We start from the raw sequence: 18,695 nt of genomic DNA, 5'->3' as shown, positions 1-18,695 counted from the left end.
CGCTCACATTATCTATGGAAGTTTCGTCTGTAAACAACACTTATGATTAAATAAAATAATTATTTTAATTTAATTTAAATGAAGATAACCTTATTTTATAAAAAAATAAGTAATCGCTTTGTAGACATAATTCAAATTAAATAAATAAAAGTTTATTTTTCTTCCTGCGTTTACAAAAATGACGTGGCCAAAGTGACAGTTTGTGAATTGTCTATGTCGTTGCCTAATTGACTATTGCCAAATCAGCTAGGCTGGTCCGTCTGGTAGAAAATTTGTGAAATCGGAATTATTTCATATTCTGAATGTATTTGGATTAATATAGCTCCAAATTGCTAGTGTATCTAGCTTATAATCGTCATATGTAATCTTGGTTCGTATCAATTTAATTTTGAACTGTCGTGATTTTCTGAAGTGTTTTATGTGTATTTCTGATTGTTTTTCGTGTTACCCTTATAGAACAGTGATATGGCGACCTATGAAGAGTTTATTCAACAGAATGAGGATAGGGATGGTATAAGGTTTACGTGGAATGTTTGGCCATCCAGTAGAATCGAAGCGACAAGGCTTGTCGTGCCTTTAGTTTCTCTCTACCAACCCTTAAAGGAACGGCCAGATCTGCCTCCAATTGAATATGAACCTGTACTGTGTACGCGTAATACATGTCGGGCAGTGCTAAATCCTATGTGCCAGGTTGATTATAGAGCTAAACTATGGGTGTGCAACTTCTGCTTCCAAAGAAATCCAGTAAGTAGACATCTATTTTATCTGATGTAATATGTGACAAATTCAGTTTCATTACAGTTAGTCTATAAAAAAATGTATATTCATGTGTAACTTATCTGTAACTTTTTTATTAGTAGGTATATTTATTATGCCATTTATAATTGTTGTATTATTGTTTTTTCCAGTTCCCTCCACAATATGCAGCTATTTCAGAGCAACATCAGCCAGCTGAGTTGGTTCCACACTTTTCTACAATAGAGTACACTATAACAAGAGCTCAAAGTATGCCTCCAATTTTCTTATTAGTTGTGGACACATGCCTAGATGAGGAAGAGTTAGGAGCTCTTAAGGACTCCCTTCAGACATCTCTTAGTTTAATGCCGCAAAATGCTCTTGTTGGTCTCATTACATTTGGCCGAATGGTACAAATTCATGAACTTGGTAAGTGTGTAAATATTCTGTTATTATAAATTATTATCTTTTTTAATCTCTGTAATGGAAATATAATATATGATTATTACTATAACATATGTCATTTTTAAAGTGTTACATATAATTTTTTAAATATGAAATACATATTATACTAATATACATCATTGAGTAAGCATTTCATAAATAAAAATCATGACTTTTGACCAGATAGATTGCATCAAAATATCTATGTGCTAAGAATGATATTGATAGCTTTATTGCTCCTTGAGTGATATATAAACCAATGAATGCACAGTTGCACATATTAGTAGTTTTGGACATAAAATTTAATAAATGTATCTGTTTTTAGGTACTGAAGGCATATACAAATGCTATGTATTTAAAGGGACAAAAGATTTGACAGGAAAACAAATACAGGAGCAACTCGCTATTGGCCGTGTTAATGCACCAAATCCTCAACAACGGGTTGGAGCACCAGCACCTCAACCGCCAGCTCACCGTTTCCTGCAACCTGTTAAACAATGTGACATGGCTCTTACTGACTTGCTCAGTGAACTCGGCCGAGATCCATGGCCACTCGGTGTAGGCAAACGTCCCTTAAGAAGCAGTGGTGTAGCACTCTCGTTAGCTGTAGGTTTATTAGAAGTAACCTATCCCAATACTGGTGCAAGAATAATGATGTTCCTTGGTGGACCATGCTCTCAGGGACCAGGTCAAGTAGTCAATGATGAATTGAAACAGCCTATTAGGTCCCATCATGATATTCACAAGGATAATGCAAAATATATGAAGAAAGCCATTAAGCACTACGAAGCTTTGTCTTTGAGAGCAGCTACTAATGGACATGCCATAGATATATACTCCTGTGCACTGGATCAAACCGGTTTGATGGAGATGAAACAGTGTTGCAATTCAACAGGGTGAGTTTGTTTTTGTACTAAAATTGGCTTTATCAAATATTTACTAATTGGAAATATTTTTATCCTATTAAAATCTAGTTAGTTTCAAGAATTACTAAAAGAAATTAGTTCATTGAGTATAAGCCGAAATCATTTATAATTTATTATAAGTAGTATCATTTTGCTTTTTTTTCTAGGGGGCATATGGTGATGGGAGATTCTTTCAACTCTTCCCTATTCAAACAAACTTTCCAAAGAGTTTTTGCTAAAGATCAAAAAGGTGACTACAAAATGGCCTTCAATGGGACCCTGGAAGTGAAATGCAGTCGTGAACTCAAAAGTAAGTTTTAATAATTGGTGTAAATGTAATAATTTGTAATGTCAGCCATTGAAATTAGTTTTTTTTTAATTGATTTTGTTTTAACTATGAACGTTATTTACAGTTACTGGTGCAATTGGTTCCTGTGTGTCACTCAATGTAAAGGGTCCATGTGTATCGGACCAAGAGGTGGGGATGGGCAACACTTGCCAATGGAAGATGTGCACATTCACGCCCAGCACTACTATGGCTATTTTCTTTGAGGTATGTAATCATTAGCTATATTATAAAAGAAAATTGAAAAATTCTTTTTTATTTTTTCTATAATATATACAAACTTTATTTAGGTAGTAAACCAGCATGCAGCACCTGTTCCCCAAGGTGGTCGAGGATGCGTTCAACTCATTACTCAGTATCAGCACTCGAGTGGAAAACGTCGTGTACGCGTCACTACTGCCGCGCGGAAGTAAGCTTCTATCATATTTTTATTACACACAATCAATCACATCAATCACAAAGCTCAATTTTGTATAAACCTTTCTATGTTTAATGATATTTGTACCAGGGGTACAGTTAATCACGATAGCATGCGTAAGCGATCCCGTGGCGCCGCTGGTTTTTTAGTGAGCAAACCCGGTGGACCTGGGCGCACTCGGCGTCCAGGGAACCGGGAAGTACCACCCCCCCCCCACCTTCGTTCACGAGGGGGAAGCGCGTCACGCGTTTTTCCAGCGACAAAAAAAGGGGTACAGTTATAGTAATTGGCATATGCGTTCCAGCTGGGGCGACGCGGCGGCCAACCTGCACCACATCGCGGCCGGTTTCGACCAGGAGGCGGCTGCCGTGGTCATGGCGCGCCTCGTGGTCTACCGCGCCGAGCAGGAGGACGGGCCCGACGTGCTGCGCTGGCTCGACCGCATGCTCATCAGGCTGGTACGTTGGCCAGATATGGTCATGACTGATGCCTTGGCTTGCTTGTGCGGCCACAGTTACACTCGGGTTATATTAATATGACAGTGGTTGAGAGCTACCCACCATGTCTATTAATATTTTTGTATATGACTATATAAAATATAAACATCAGCCAATCAATATTTATAAAGTTACATTTTGTTTATATTTGTGATTTATTTTCATCAAATCCGACACGGATTGTTGTGTGGTTTAGCCAGTGGTTAAGCCATGAAAGCGTAACAGACCATAAAACAGATGCACTTATAATATTAGTATCATTTGTAAAAAAAATAATTGTAAAAAAACTTTTCGGAGTTTATGCGTTTTGTTTTAGCTTTAAATGTGTAGTAGGCAAGTGTAATTTGCTTATATGTATAAAATGTATGTTTAAATTTCAGTGTCAAAAGTTTGGCGAATACGCGAAGGACGATCCGAACAGCTTCCGTCTCTCGGAAAACTTCAGTCTGTATCCGCAATTCATGTACCACCTGCGACGATCGCAATTCCTGCAGGTCTTCAATAACTCACCCGATGAAACCACATTCTATAGGTATGTTGAATTTTTACAAATCCATAACGTCCCTGTTAGGTATCCTTTCGGTTTGAACCCGCATTTATCGGTTAAGATGCACGCGTTCTAACCACTGCAATCAATATTTAGTATTTTTGTGTTTCAATATGAAGGGTTAGTAAGCTCGTGTAAATAAAGGCATAATGGGCATTATATTTTTTAAGAAATTTGTATATATTACATACAATTTATATATCTTTCTAGATTCCCACCAAGTCTTTAATCTATATGACAATGTGATCTTCAGTTTTTTACCATTTCCTTTCTTCCAGGCACATGCTGATGCGAGAAGACCTAACGCAGTCCCTGATTATGATTCAGCCAATCCTGTACTCGTACAGTTTCGGAGGTCCGCCCGAGCCGGTGCTGTTAGATACATCCTCCATACAACCAGATCGCATTTTGCTTATGGACACATTCTTCCAAATACTTATCTATCACGGCGAGGTAAAGTCTTTCAAATATACTTTAAATTGTAAAAAGTGTATATAATTCTAATTGTGACTTACAGTGTGAATTTGAACTGTCACATATTTAATAAAGGCAAGCGTTAAGATGTCAAATGCCAAATTTTTGGCCATTAATGTAAGCTTCAAGGAATTGTGCATATATCGGATAAAGATTTATGAGTATACAACAAACAACAACAACAGCCTGGAAATTCCCACTGCTGGGCTAAAGGCCTCCTCTCCCTTTGAGGAGAAGGTTTGGAACATATTCCACCACGCTGTTCCAATGCGCTTTGGTTGAATACACATGTGGCAGAATTTCTATGAAATTTGTCACATGCAGGTTTCCTCAATGACAAATTAAGCACATGAATTAGCGGTGCTTGCCTGGGTTTGACCCCGCAATCATCGGTTAAGATGCACGCGTTCTAACCACTGGGCCATCTCGAATCGGTTTATGAGTATATCTCCACTAAAATCAACGAATTATCAATAGAAATTACCTTCATCCAGCGCGGAGATATTCAATTCCGACATGCTACTGAGATAGTGCACCAGTACATCAAAGTATATTAACATAAAATGAACGCTACACAGTGATGTTAATCTGGATATATGTGAACATGTGTGTGTTTTTTTTTTTTTTATTATTTTTATGGTATAGGTTGGCGGACGAGCATATGGGCCACCTGATGGTAAGTGGTCACCATCGCCCATAGACATTAATGCTATAAGAATTATTAACTATTCCTTACATCGTCAATGTACCTTGGGAACTAAGATAACTAACTAACACTGGCTCACTCACCCTTCAGACCGGAACACAACAATACTGAGTACTGTTGTTTGGCGGTAGAATAACTGATGAGTGGGTGGTACCTACCCAGACGGGCTTGCACAAAGCCCTACCACCAAGTAAAACGTGTGTAACGGTATAAGTTGTGTGCGTGCGCAGACGATAGCCCAGTGGCGCGCCCTGCGCTACCAGGACATGGCGGAGTACGAGAGTTTCGCGCAGCTGCTGCGAGCGCCCGTCGACGACGCGCAGGAAATCCTGCAGAGCCGCTTCCCCGTGCCGCGCTACATCGACACCGAGCACGGCGGATCGCAGGTACCAACCACACTACATATCTTATAATTTTAAGCGAACGACCAAATCAGCCACCATCGCCCATAGATGGCGCTGTATGAAACCTGTATTAAATAAATAAATATAAATATGAGACAACATCACATACATTACTCTGATCCCAATGTAAGTTAAGCACTTGTGTTATGGAAATCAGAAGTAACGATTGTACCACAAACACCCAGACCCAAGACAACATAGAATTGGTAATCTACATCGACTCGGCCGGGAATCGAACCCGGGACCTCAGAGTGGCGTACCCATGAAAACCGGTGTACATACCACTCGACCACGGAGGTCGTCAATACCATTATACCCATATATATTACCCATAATGTTGTCTTAAATTTTCGCGATTATTACAAATTTAAATAAAACTAGTTATAACGGATTTTAATCGCGTATATTAATTATTTTGGACATCCCGACGTTTCTACCCGTCTACCCGTAACCACGAACGCTGTAAAGTGCTCGAAACGTCGAGATGTCCAAAATAATTAATATACGCGATTAAAATCCGTTATAACTAGTTTTATTTAACTGTATTACCCATTCATTACATCACCTATGCGGGCTATGCGCCACCAACCTTGGAACCAAAATGTTATGATACTTGTGTTGCTGTTTAGCGGTAGAATATCTGATGAGTGGTACCTACCCAAATGGGCTTGCACAAAGCCCTACCACCAAGCCCTACCACCGACTAGACACACTCAAGTTTTATTTGTGAAATAAAATAATATAACTGAAAATTATTAGACCCAGTGAAGTTCGGTCGCCCTGGTCTCATGAGAACTTATTATCATTTGTCGTTTTTCAAGTCAACGGCATATACTAAATTTATAATACTAATCTATTGTAATATATTAAGTGAATTGAAAAAAGGTATGATCTCAATAATCACATTCCAATTGTTGGTCTATCATTTATTGTTTCTCATTCAATGTTTTCTGATATATTTAATATAAATTTTATTAATATTGTGTATAAAATTTTAGAGAATATTATTTTAGCTAGGTTTGTCTATATGCCTATATGTTGTATATGTTTTGATAGAAGAAAATACTACAATGTTATTTGCGATGAAACAAATACTATATTGAAAATACTTGTAAACTTTTCTTACGTATTTATTAACATATTTTAAAATACAAATTATGAAACATTAAAAAATAATCAAAACGAATAAATTAAATGGTTTCTACACTGCGAACTCTGCTTCTAGACGCAAGTATTCTTTCGAGCATGTCGGTAACTTTCTTTTGAGATTTGAGGAAATTATTGAAATGTGTGTCGTCGTACGAGGGTAGCTTCTTCATGTGGTTGAGCGACATCTGTTGACGAGAGGCTATCTTACGATTGCAACAATCGACCATTTGTTTCGAATAAGCGTATCTCTCATCACAGCAATCAACTCTATTCGCATATTCCATGTGTTTCGTATTGTCAAAATATTCTCTGTCTCTTTCTAATCTTTCATGAAATCGCGGTCTAGTTCCAACTTTGGCGCCATTGCCTCGATGCAATGGTTCCTTGTATCGATGTACTGATACTCTTTCTCTGTTGCTTATTGGCATTCTTTTATCGCTCTGCTGGTTTCGATCATAAAGATTCGGTTCTTGTGATTTCAAAATTCGAATCTCTGATTTTTTTGGTATGTAATTGTTTCTTGAGTCATGTATTATTTTGTCATCGTCAACCCCAGACTCGGCGATTCTGTAGGGTCTCATTGTAGTGACTATAATGTTTTGATTGATTGGATTCTCTGGTATATCAACTGGTATACCTATCGGTGGAATTTCCATATTGTTAGTTTGGAATGTGATCGGCAGTACTCGTTTCTTGGGGGTTTCTATTATAGTTGCAGAAGCATTCGATCTAAACTTATGCACTTGTTGAGAAAAATTGTAGATCTTTTTTGTTTTCGAGTCAATGTACTGTTTTGTCTTGTAGTTACTTTGGCTGTTTGCTATACGGTTGTTTAGTATAGGTACCACTCCAGGATAAGTGTAAGGCATTGCTTCCTCTTTAAACACATTAGCCTTTTTATTTTCGCTGGAAATTATTAATGTTTTGTGATTTAGAGTTTTGATTTCTTGAAATAGATCCATAAATTTGTTTATAATCGTTTGTTCCACGCGTGGGTTTTCTAATTTGACTGCTGGTGCTATGATTTCTATAAATAAAAGAGAAAATACATATCTCTATGTTAAAAGTATTTATTAGTTACTTAAAAATAGGGAGGCTTCAATAAATATAAACATGCATTAAGCTGTTAAAGGTTTGGATGGCCTTATGATATGAATCGATTATTTTTAAATGATAGCTAACGATGCTTTGAAATACTTCATAACATAGTTAAGATTCTTGACACTCGTAATTTTTATCAGAAAAACAAAAAATAAAATAAAATAATGGTTGCTTTTGTTTGGTTCGCTTGCAAGCCAAATAAACTTAAAATATTCTTTGAAATAAGATAACACACAGATATGTAAATTTTATTTTAAACTTACCTCTTCCTGTCGTAATGAATCTCGTGTTATAAGGTCTTTCAGTCGTTGTATAACTCGCTGTCGTCTGAAATATTTCCTTCCTGAGATCATTTAAGACTAATTCCTTAACGCTATTAGCTATTTCTTTAATTATATTCTGTGATATTTTTTGATCTGTTATTTTAGGATTATTTTCTGTAGTAGTACTTTGTTCACGATTCGAAAATTTATTGAAGTATATGTTCTCGATATCTTTATTGTTAACATTTAAATTTTCAACGCTTTTATCTCTCGATTTCATTGGAAAATACGATTCAAAGCCATTAAGTATATCATTAAATTTGTTAGTATTAATTGGTCTACGTTTGCCTCTGTCTGAATTTCCTTCGGGTATATTAAGTTGCCAATCGTCTTTGCTGAGGTTGTTGATTAAGCCTTTACTAGGGCTGTTGATCATGGCATATTGCCTTACTGGCATTGCCATAACTTTCAGAGGTGCCAATTCAGCTGGTGCCATTCCAACAGTCTTATAGTTTTCATTGTTTCCAGTATTTTTATTTTCATTTCGTGTCCCGAATAAATAAACATTGTTATCGTCTCCGTTATCACGAATCTTCTCTGCTGGTTTGTGTTTATTTTGATTTTTCAAAAGAATACTTACTAATAACTTTTGAATGGCGTCTGATTCGTTCGAATTTGAAGCTTCTGGAACGTTTCTTTTATTTTTCTGTTCTGGTCTGTAGTTTATATTTACTACGTCATTCACGGTGTTTATTTTCAATGGAGATTCAGTTGTTTTACTTGTGTTGTCAATTTTTATATCTTTCCAGAAATTAAGAACGCTCTTTAATTCGGGCTGGCCGTCGACATATTTTATCTCATCTTCGTTCTTTTTGTTTTTATTTTCACCCTTATTGAAATTATCATCATTCTTAACTGTATTATTTGTTAAGTTAATATTCACATCTTTAATTTTGGTTGTTAAATTATTTAATGAACCTGTTGAAGGAAAATATTAGTTACGTATTTGCGGTTTATATTTAATTGTATTGATATAAATTTACTTACTTTTGGTTACACTGGTATTTATATAAGGCGTTGTGTTTTCGTAATTCAGATACTTGTATGTCGTACATTCTCGAAGTAGCTCTCTGAAATTATTTTTACTTTGAAACAATTTGTTACACGTTTCATGTTTAGCCAATGTATGGAAACACACTCACTTATTGTTCAAATCGTGTATGTTTACATTGTGTCGCTGGAGTTTATTCAATACGTTCGCGTCCAAGTCGTCTTTTTGCATTCCACTCAACAATAGAACGCACATCAAGTCTGAAATATTGATAAACGATACACTTAAAACACCAAAATTTACTCAATAATTTAATACTTGAAAGATACATAGAATTATATGGGGTGTTATATTTTGTATAAGATTATTATTGGAACCTTTTATCCGGTCTAAGCGCTGTGTGCTCGGACCGTTTGCGTGTATGCGAGATAACGTACATGAGACAGCCACCGCAGCCAGCAGTAGCCGACACAAGCACAACATTCTGACGTCTTATCACCGCGCCACCTGACGGCCGCCGCTCTGAATTCAGCCATTGTTATCGAGTTTATGATAATAAAACTAGCCGTCGGGCGACGTCTATCCCGCTACGTGTCATTTCATTTGGCACAATATTGCTAGTGCTATGTGTCATACGTATTTTGGTACTTGGATGATCGCTTCCAGGCCGTTTCAAATAACGATAACATGTTTATTATTTACATACATATTATGAAAGCTATCTCTAGTTTTGCTCAGGTCCGAGGTGTGAATTTTGTCTATCAATAAGCAAGTAATACATACAATAAATTAACACTTATTGTTGGCTTCGAATTCAATATTATTAAAATAGATAATATTATGAAACAACATATTATATATTTAACAATACAATTGTCAAAAATAATAAAAATATATTCGGCCACCATGCGACCATTAATCCACAGCTGTCTCACCAACATTGTTTTAAAATCCTCTATCAGGTTGGGTTGCTTACTTGGGGTTATGGCCTCTGAATATCATCATTCAGTGACGACTATCTTTGTACTATTTCTCCTTTATATTAAAGTGTTATGTACGTCCTTATTCTGGCCGTGTGAAACCGGCGGGTATTTGTTTTTTTTTGTATTTTTCATGTATATATATAAAAATTAAAAACGAAATATTCCTCTAATTACAGGCGAGATTCTTACTATCGAAGGTCAATCCATCGCAGACTCACAACAACATGTACGCCTATGGAGGGGTAAGTTTGGTTGATATCAATTTAAACGCTTCGCATAAGATACAATGTGTAGCACGATTTGAAATTTACAACTAGAAGAATAACGAAATTATTATGTATGATGAAATTAATTTTTCTTTGCATATTGAGTGTTGTTCAGAGTTTGTTTAGCTGTCTAATGACTATTGGAAAATTGGCAATTTCTATAATAAAAGGTAATGTTTAATTGGACGTGATTCTATGGCAGCAGAAATTGCCATATTTCAATGTTAACTCAGTATTATGCATGTCTCCGAGTTACCATCATAGCATGGTTTGAATTGATTTGTTTTTTTTTTCTTTTGTTTCATCATTTTTTTGGCGAATACCAGGCGATGCCGATACCATCAGCGGTAGTTTTTTTTTTACATTTTTTTTGGGTCTCGCAATACGGGTTTTTTATGCTTATTTTCGGCTAACGCTAACTTTTAAACTATTTATATAATTAATACTGGCTATGTGTTTTAGTTAATTAGTTATTAGGGCATGGCTTTGATCTTAAAGCTTATATATTCAGCAATAAATGTATGTTGATATTTTCTACTTACTAAACTTTATTACAGTTTTATAATAATTTATATTTCTACTTTATTTTTATTTATTATTTATAGTAACGTTAATAATTACGAATGGTTTCTAAAAAGCTAATCAACTAGTTGCAGCTAAATTATTTGTGAACCAAAATAATATGATATATTATATTAGGTATTTAATGTTTTTGATACATTTATTAACATAAGAATTAATAACATTAAATGCTTAAATATATACACATATGAACTAAAACTAGTTACTGTGTAAATGTTGACCGCGTGGAATGGTGGCAAGAATGCTAGCAGCATTTCCCCGTTGAATCGAATTTAATGTTTTTGAGTATGTTCCTATAAGTATTTTTATTTTGTCATATATTTAATTAAATATAAAGTTAACGCCGGATCGCAAGACCAACACATTTAGTGACTCTTTTCCATCGAGTAATAGATTATTTAAGTCTGAAATCTATTGAAAAATATATCGTCAATGGAAATAAAACGAACTAAAGTAACAAAATGACGTTTCAGCAAAATAAGATTTAAAGGAAAAATATTTAATTTCGTTTTCCAAAATCACTATATTGTCGCTTCAGCTCTTCTTGCTTTCTTATAAGTATCTGAATATACTTTACAACAGAGCTACTAAATATATATGTTATATGACTAACCTTAGTTTAAAACGACTAAAATAAACTTGAACAAATTAATATATCTCTTTGAATTCTAAAATTTTCATATTTTTTTTCTATTGTTGAACACTTTCATTAACAATGTAATCATATTAATTAAATAATATTAATAATTCGTGTAAATATTAAATTACGTATGAAAGTTTCTTTTCATATTTTACTTTAATTTTTCCACAATTAATAATCAACAGAATATGTATTCTTTACGAGTTATATTGTGTTTATTCTAAAATCAAATTTATCGAATTGATATTTTAATAGAATCCATCGCGTACCTTATATTATCGATAGTAATGGATTTGTTGGTTGTATTTAATTTATAATGTCATTTTAGATACCATTCGTGAAATATTATATAATAATTGTTCGTTGAAACTAAAAACCATAATGAATGGCGCAGTTCTAACTATATTGACTATTTTATGTAATATGTAAGCTTCTAACAAGGGCCTATATTTTTTCATGTAATTCGGTTACTCACTCATGATATATTTTTATTATCTGTAGGACGGTGGCGCCCCCGTGCTGACCGATGACGTTTCGCTTCAAGTATTCATGGAACATTTGAAGAAATTAGCCGTATCGTCGACAGCTTAATTATAAATTTATGTATATTTTACAACTTTCCGATATAATCAATACATGAAATAAATTATATTCCTGTTTTCATTTTATTTCATATATGTTGTACATTGAAAGGATTTACTTTATATGATTATAAAATAAACTCTAAATATATAGTAATCTTATTTCTCTCTATAAATATTTGTGTTCGATAGTTTGTTAAACATCTTGATATATTATAAAAAATTAAGAATAAATATGTCTTAACTTACTAATAATAATAAATCATAAATAATGATTTATATACAAAAAAAACTTATTGTCACCCTAATTTAAAAGGACCGTTGGTATAATAAATCGTAGATGGTAAACTATTGACTTTTTTTTATCGCATAGGTTGGCGGACGAACATATGGGCCGCCTGATGGTAAGTGGTCACCATCACCCATAGACAATGACGCTGTAAAAATATTAACTATTCCTTACATCGTCATGTGCCATCAACCTTGGGAACTAAGATGTTATGTCCCTTGTGCCTGTAGTTACACTGGCTCACTCACCATTCAAACGGGAACACAACAATACTGAGTACTGTTATTTGGCGGAAGAATAACTGATGAGTGGGTGGTACCTACCCAAACTGGCTAGCACAAAGCCCTACCACCAAGATTGATTCTGAACGGAGCATTCAATTGATAATAAAATTGAATATTTGGGTTAGGTAAGTATGTTATTACAAGTAATATGCGCCGATTGTAATATTTCAACTGTGCACAGCATGCTTAGATTTATTATAAACTAAAGGTTCTTATAATTAATTATCCTCCAAAATATATAAACAAATTGATAATTGTCACTTTTGATCTAATACAGGATGGTTGTTCCGATGCGCGATGGTCGATTATAACGCATCAGAATTTCAACTTCCTACGTCACGTTTTCCTTCATCAAGTACAAAGTGCAAACATAAATAACAGTTTAGTGGTGCTTGCTCGGTTTGAACCATGTATGTTTGGTTTTAACGATCCGAGTGTTGAGCAGCTCTTTATGATTTTTATATTAACATATTTTTTTTTTTTTTTGTTTTAAAAAATATGAATCAGTGAAAACCTCATCGAAATCCCCCACACATTTCAGTACACATGCAGAAGAATTATTTACATAAAAATACATTTTTATTAATAATTATGTTTACAAGTTTATTTATTTGGGCAGTTAATATTATTAAATTAAATACGATGACACTTAAACAAATCAAGTTTTCACTTAACTCTATCACCATATATCATAAGGTTTTATTTAACTTGCAATGTTTGTTTAGGTCAAATCTTGGGAGATGAATTGGAAACTGTACTTCATCACACAGAGTTTATATGTGTCGCTTCAGTCCCGGTGACAATGTATTTGTATGCTAACCATGACCCAAATGTACAAGAAAGATTGGCTCTAGACATCATCCACGGTTAACAGCATATACATGAAATTTGATATTAAAAAAGGTTGTGATTAAAGGTTTACCAAGTCATTTAACAGTTTGTTAGTTTCCCAGAACTTAAAATATAATTTTCGTCTACTTTTCTTTTGTATAAAGTACCTAATATGAGTTACATGAATTAAGACCAGGGAATAGATTTGAGATAAATGTTATTTAAAGGTAAAGATATATTTCGTTTATTACTTATGTAAAATGAACATAAGTTAAAGCGTCAATACTGCATGGTTTACGATCCGCCTAGCGATGTAGAGTCGCAGAATCGATTCTGACCTCTTGGGATTTTGTCATCCCCACTCCCAATTGAAGTTATAAGCTTAAAACGAATAGGGTAAAGGGAATGCTAGTAATTCCTTTATTAATTTGGAAAAAATAATAGACTACGAGGTTTTAAAAATGAAACAATAATTACATAAATATTGACATATATTTATCTACACAATTATGATCACATTTATAGTTTACTCTGTATTCTAATAGTTACGTTTTTATTATTATTGATTTTGTTTATTATTATTAACCCCTTTTTGCGCTAAATTGTCTATAATACATTCCACTAAAGTCACATTAATAACCATAAAAATACTTTGTAAGCCTACGGAATACAAAAAGAGAGCCCAAACTAGATTTTGTTATTAAATATTATAGTATGGTTAGATTCATATATTTTAAGCAACAACAGCATTTCGTTAATATGTAAAATGTGTAACAAGCGTACAGGACGATACAATGCATCTCATTGCCTGGGTGTAGGTACCCATATGTGCGAGAAGGACAGAAACAAAAGTTGGAATATATTGATATCGGCTTGACAACACATATTACTATTGTATGTATAATCAATGGTTATATAAAAAATACAGTTATAACCTTTTTGTTATTTGTAATTTTTTTTTTTATTATAAATAATCTTCTGTTTAATAATGTGCCAGCAACACCTCAATGGATTTTAACATTTGCTTTACTAAAATACTATTTTCGTATGCCTTTAAATGCAGTTTGTACAAGAAGAAAAATCTAAATTTTATTTTACAAATGCATGTTTTACATGGATTATATATAATTTAGTTAGTGTAATTGAATTTAATAACACATATGATTAAATTCTTGTTAACTAGTTATTCTTTGACTAATAAGAAGAAAATCGCCTACAATTACAATAGTCCCCTTCAATACCCAATTCAAGCTACTTACTAGTAATAAATTATTTATTAAAAATTATATTGAATTAAACGCATCTGGGTTTTCTCAGAGCATGAACAATAGTTTACTTTTTTGTTAGGAGCCCATAGACAATGACCGCTAGCAGTGTTGCCATCATGTAAGTAATGTATATTGTTCAAGAGTTTGGAGGTCAATTGAGGAAACGAATAGACATCTTCTGCTCAACATCTGTCCTCTCCAGAGCTCGGCAAAACTCTTCAAATGAGATCATTTGATCATTGTTTGTATCAGCTTCTATGATTGTCCTCTCAGCGATGCTTGTCAGTTGCTCTTCGCTGAAAATACAGAAAATTAAATATATCATGGCTACTTAGGCATTTAAAAAAATTATCAGTCATAAGACTTTAAAATATGCCACATAAATTACTAAATTAATAATTTAGATTCTAGACTAAATTATAAACTGAGGTCCTTGGTTTCTCAAATAGAATTTATTTTTAAAGAAATGTTAAAAAAGATGAAAGTTGTCTATGTGTGCTATACGAGTATACATATGTACTGGTAAACTCCTCTGTAGTCCTTCAGAATGCAGTTTCAAATGCAGTTACGTTTGGGTAAGGTAAGGTTGACCCCTATCTCTGTGCTAGTGTGTATATCAGAGATAAGCTAATTATTTAATGCATAGCATATTATATACAATTGATAAATTAACCAAATCTAATTATAAAATGACTAAATTATCACAGACCTGATATTTACTCCGACCATCATATGAAGTATAGCCAATAGTTCATCACGTGAAATCTTGCCATCATTGTCCAGATCGTACATTGAAAAAGCAACTGAAAATAATAAATGCCATATATATATAATGCATTTGCATGTTTCTATGTCTAAGAAAATTTCTGAAACATTATTAATTGATTTTTTTTAAACATCAATAATATATTTATTATTAAAATTTTCTTTATTTATAAATAACATCTTTGTGATTACTAATGGTTGTTTATTTTTTGGTTGCAAGTAAGACATCACCATTTTATAGATTAACACAAATAATATTAAATTATATTCAGAATAAATTTATATTTATTAAGCCCACGGTAAAGGTATCCTTTGATTCATTCAATATAGCTTTAAAAACAAATAATTCTAGCATTAAAGTACTTAAGTCAACCTGTCTTGTCCTTAAATTGAAAAACACACTATTTAAGTATTGTTACATTTTACCAGAGGATTAAATTTGGACCATACAAGTTGATGACTAATTAACTTAAGCTAATTCTAGAATATATAAAACTGTATTGTGTGAACAAAGAAAAATTACAATTAATATTTCAATAGCTTTTTTTTACTTCTGTTTTAATCAAACAAGAGAATAATAATTACTTACATCTTAATTTTTCTTCTCTGCTGTTCAGCCTATTCTCCCTATTCTTCCTGATGGGACGGAAGTGAGACAGTACTCGCATAAACTGTAGAAAATTTACTCTGTCATCATGACTCTCGGCAAAGAAAGAATGGACAATCCTTTCGCTCAGGGGGTTGATAGCCAACTCTGGAATTCTGAGGAAATCTTCCCTTGATAATGTCCCACAGTCATTCTTATCAAGTGCTGTGAATCTTGAGTACAGACGCTCAATTTGATTTGGGGTAACTGAAAATGACACATTTACATAATTTTTGATAAAAGTTTCAAACCTTGCCATAGATAGCAATTAATAATAAAAAAAACTGCAATTATTTTAAATGATAAGCAATAATATCTATTAAATGATCTTTAATGTAGAGCTACAAAACAATTATTAGAACTAAATTAAAAATCTCACAGCCAGTTTCTTCTTGAATTTGTGCTATTTCTTCTTCCCTCAATAACAATGACGATTTATTCCCCATTTTCTAGAGTTATGCACATAAAATTGTAACTTCTGCGTTGAAACTGATAAGTTTGTTAGCTTGGAAACAATCGATTTTCAACACCAATTGCGTCAAAACTAATAATAAACACACACTTTTTAATACGCCTCGACAATTTGTGTTTCAAGTCACTATCGAGATCACGAATACAATATTACTTACAAGTATATTATGAATATATTTTCAATTAAACAAAAACGCAAACGACCTTTGAGTTCGGTCTTCACAATATCTCTGATTAAGTTACGAGAAAATAAGAAACATGGAAACATAAATGTAATGCAAGTGCAATGTTGAAAATTAAACTATAAGAATTATATCCCTAAAGATAAATGTTGCTTAGCATTTATCGGGCATATAAAGGCTTAAATAGCGTGACATGAGAATAAAGAATTAAGACGTATTGAGTCACCATGTTGACATTGACGTTTCGTTTAGCGTCCAAAACTTTAGAATATATTGTTTATCAGTATTACTTTAATTATTTGAAGTGTTTCATGACGGATTCAATTAAGTTAATTAAATAGAATCATGAATATATTAACATTAGTAACTCGTATTTTTACTAAATAACATTGTATTGTGTTGAATTATGTACTTGAACAACTACATAATTCAACACATGGTCAAATTTGTTGTAGAGTAACATCGATTTGAATCGACATCAATATATTTTTTATGAAAGCATATCTGAGATTATATTAGGTCTTAATGAGAAATAAAATAATTAACTTGTTAAAGCAATTACATATTTCCTAATAGATTGGAGTTACTTGATCAATTTATTTTGATTTTGGTGTCATGCAGCTATGTAAATTTATAAATAAATTAAACTCCTCCTGCTGTATGCTATTCATTAATTTTCATATTAATAATCATTTAATAAATAATTTCCATTCCAATTAAATGGCTAATAAGCAAGATAAATTAGCACAATATCAACAACGTGAGAGCAGCATCAGTAAGGATCATTTACATCTGAAGTCATTTTGATATAATATAAATCACAACTTATGAGCTCGAGTGAGTTATATTGCGCTAATTATTAGTTTCATCAATATTAACTCTAAGACAAAACAGGTTTATAGGTCCATGTTAGATAAGGCGACATAGTTACACACAAACATCACAATTGGCTTCACCGTTGCCAAGTAACTGAAAACCTGAAACTGGAAACTTCAAGAATGACCTAGTTTTGACAGTTTGGCGTTCGTGGTTGATCATATTCTTAAAGTATTATTTTGAAAGTAATCAATTGATATGTGTTTGGGCTGTTGTGTGTTATAATTATGAGCACCTCAAAAGTCGCGTCTGAAAATTATTCAATAGACAAAAAGTTGGAGTTGGATCAACTGGATCCACTTTTTGAAGTTAATGAGAACATAACCAGCGAAATATTTGATCGTCCCAATGAAGAACTACAATTTGAAGAAATATCTCCAAAAATTTTCGGCTTGAAAGATGTTTCAGAACCATTGACTATAGAATCGTTGAATAATGCAATATATGAGCTCGGTGTGATTAATCTCTGTTGGCCCGAAATTAATGAGCCGGTTTTTGAAACGCGCACCTGTTTTCCTAAGAGTTACTTCATTAATACGAATAAAGAACGACTCCTTCTGTCATATGCCGAAAATTTTAGACGACAATTTCAATTTCACTATAGAGCCAGAAGACCGCTATTTTTACAAGCTCCTAATGAGTGTGGGCTTCAGGTGCAAATTTCTTATCAGTATTCTTTGTTGTGAACATTTTAAGAATTGCTACATTGAAATTATTGTTCTAGAAAATGGTGTGCACTTCAATCCGTCCGACGAAATTATGCTACTCTGACACTACGTCTTGGCAGGGGCTATCTTCATTAGTATCTGATTATTTCGATTATGAACCGCTACAAAAACCAATGCTGCTCGTAAGTACCCCATATTTTTGTTTTTCTATCTCTGCTACTCTCTACTAGATGGCAGCACAATGCGCAAAATAATAAGCAGTATTATGACATTAACTTAATTATTGGTTGTTTGGTTCCGTTATTTAATAGTTACATAATTAA

General features: G+C 33.3%; 4 protein-coding genes across 5 annotated transcripts in view; 2 read left to right on the top strand and 2 right to left on the bottom strand.

The window, feature by feature from the left end:
- Positions 1–208: 208 nt before the first annotated feature.
- Positions 209–12,249, top strand: LOC124538275 (protein transport protein Sec23A). 2 transcript variants are annotated; one of them, XM_047115281.1, is made up of 14 exons: positions 209–370; positions 457–744; positions 909–1,164; positions 1,505–2,075; positions 2,252–2,394; positions 2,498–2,637; positions 2,721–2,839; positions 3,153–3,306; positions 3,726–3,877; positions 4,171–4,345; positions 5,303–5,458; positions 10,200–10,265; positions 10,616–10,636; positions 12,013–12,249. In XM_047115281.1, the coding sequence occupies exons 2-14, from the start codon at positions 466–468 to the stop codon at positions 12,100–12,102; spliced, it is 2,322 nt and encodes a 773-aa protein (XP_046971237.1). In that variant the 5' UTR covers positions 209–370; positions 457–465; the 3' UTR covers positions 12,103–12,249. The 2 variants fall into 2 exon arrangements, with proteins under 2 accessions (XP_046971237.1, XP_046971238.1); XM_047115282.1 differs by lacking the exon at positions 10,616–10,636 and having other exon boundaries at positions 12,013–12,162.
- LOC124538276 lies at positions 6,627–9,098 on the bottom strand. Its single transcript, XM_047115283.1, has 2 exons — positions 7,990–9,098; positions 6,627–7,652 (listed from the first exon to the last, which is right to left on the bottom strand). The coding sequence occupies exons 1-2, from the start codon at positions 8,483–8,485 to the stop codon at positions 6,667–6,669; spliced, it is 1,482 nt and encodes a 493-aa protein (XP_046971239.1). The 5' UTR covers positions 8,486–9,098; the 3' UTR covers positions 6,627–6,666.
- Positions 12,250–13,969: 1,720 nt separating the features above from the next.
- LOC124538208 (calcineurin B homologous protein 1) lies at positions 13,970–16,963 on the bottom strand. The gene is made up of 4 exons (XM_047115182.1): positions 16,555–16,963; positions 16,119–16,382; positions 15,474–15,567; positions 13,970–15,060 (listed from the first exon to the last, which is right to left on the bottom strand). Exons 1-4 carry the CDS (start codon positions 16,619–16,621, stop codon positions 14,916–14,918), a joined length of 570 nt encoding a protein of 189 aa, XP_046971138.1. The 5' UTR covers positions 16,622–16,963; the 3' UTR covers positions 13,970–14,915.
- Positions 16,964–17,905: 942 nt separating this feature from the next.
- LOC124538209 (dynein regulatory complex subunit 7) overlaps positions 17,906–18,695 on the top strand; it is a 171,746-nt gene continuing 170,956 nt past the window's right edge. The window contains exons 1-2 of the mRNA XM_047115183.1: positions 17,906–18,357; positions 18,429–18,554. Of these exons, the coding sequence (XP_046971139.1) occupies positions 17,932–18,357; positions 18,429–18,554 (552 nt within the window). The 5' untranslated portion in view covers positions 17,906–17,931. The remainder of the gene's footprint in view (positions 18,358–18,428; positions 18,555–18,695) is intronic.

This window comes from Vanessa cardui, chromosome 20, assembly GCF_905220365.1.
Source record: "Vanessa cardui chromosome 20, ilVanCard2.1, whole genome shotgun sequence".
Classification (NCBI taxonomy): domain Eukaryota; kingdom Metazoa; phylum Arthropoda; class Insecta; order Lepidoptera; family Nymphalidae; genus Vanessa; species Vanessa cardui.
Note: the sequence above shows the minus strand (reverse complement) of the source record. Positions and strands in the feature narration are given on the sequence as shown.

What these genes read in the sequence shown, in the direction of transcription:
- LOC124538275 (XM_047115281.1), top strand. Translation starts at nt 466, where the DNA reads ATGGCGACCTATGAAGAGTTTATTCAACAGAATGAGGATAGGGATGGT. An exon ending in CAGTGTTGCAATTCAACAGG is followed by an intron (nt 2,076 to 2,251) that starts GTGAGTTTGTTT and finishes TTTTTTTTCTAG; the next exon opens with GGGGCATATGGTGATGGGAG. An exon ending in TACTTATCTATCACGGCGAG is followed by an intron (nt 4,346 to 5,302) that starts GTAAAGTCTTTC and finishes GTGCGTGCGCAG; the next exon opens with ACGATAGCCCAGTGGCGCGC.
- LOC124538276 (XM_047115283.1), bottom strand. Translation starts at nt 8,485, where the DNA reads ATGGCACCAGCTGAATTGGCACCTCTGAAAGTTATGGCAATGCCAGTA. An exon ending in ATTCATTACGACAGGAAGAG is followed by an intron (nt 7,653 to 7,989) that starts GTAAGTTTAAAA and finishes TTTTATTTATAG; the next exon opens with AAATCATAGCACCAGCAGTC.
- LOC124538208 (XM_047115182.1), bottom strand. Translation starts at nt 16,621, where the DNA reads ATGGGGAATAAATCGTCATTGTTATTGAGGGAAGAAGAAATAGCACAA. An exon ending in AATTCAAGAAGAAACTGGCT is followed by an intron (nt 16,383 to 16,554) that starts GTGAGATTTTTA and finishes TGTCATTTTCAG; the next exon opens with TTACCCCAAATCAAATTGAG. An exon ending in CAGAGAAGAAAAATTAAGAT is followed by an intron (nt 15,568 to 16,118) that starts GTAAGTAATTAT and finishes TATTATTTTCAG; the next exon opens with TTGCTTTTTCAATGTACGAT.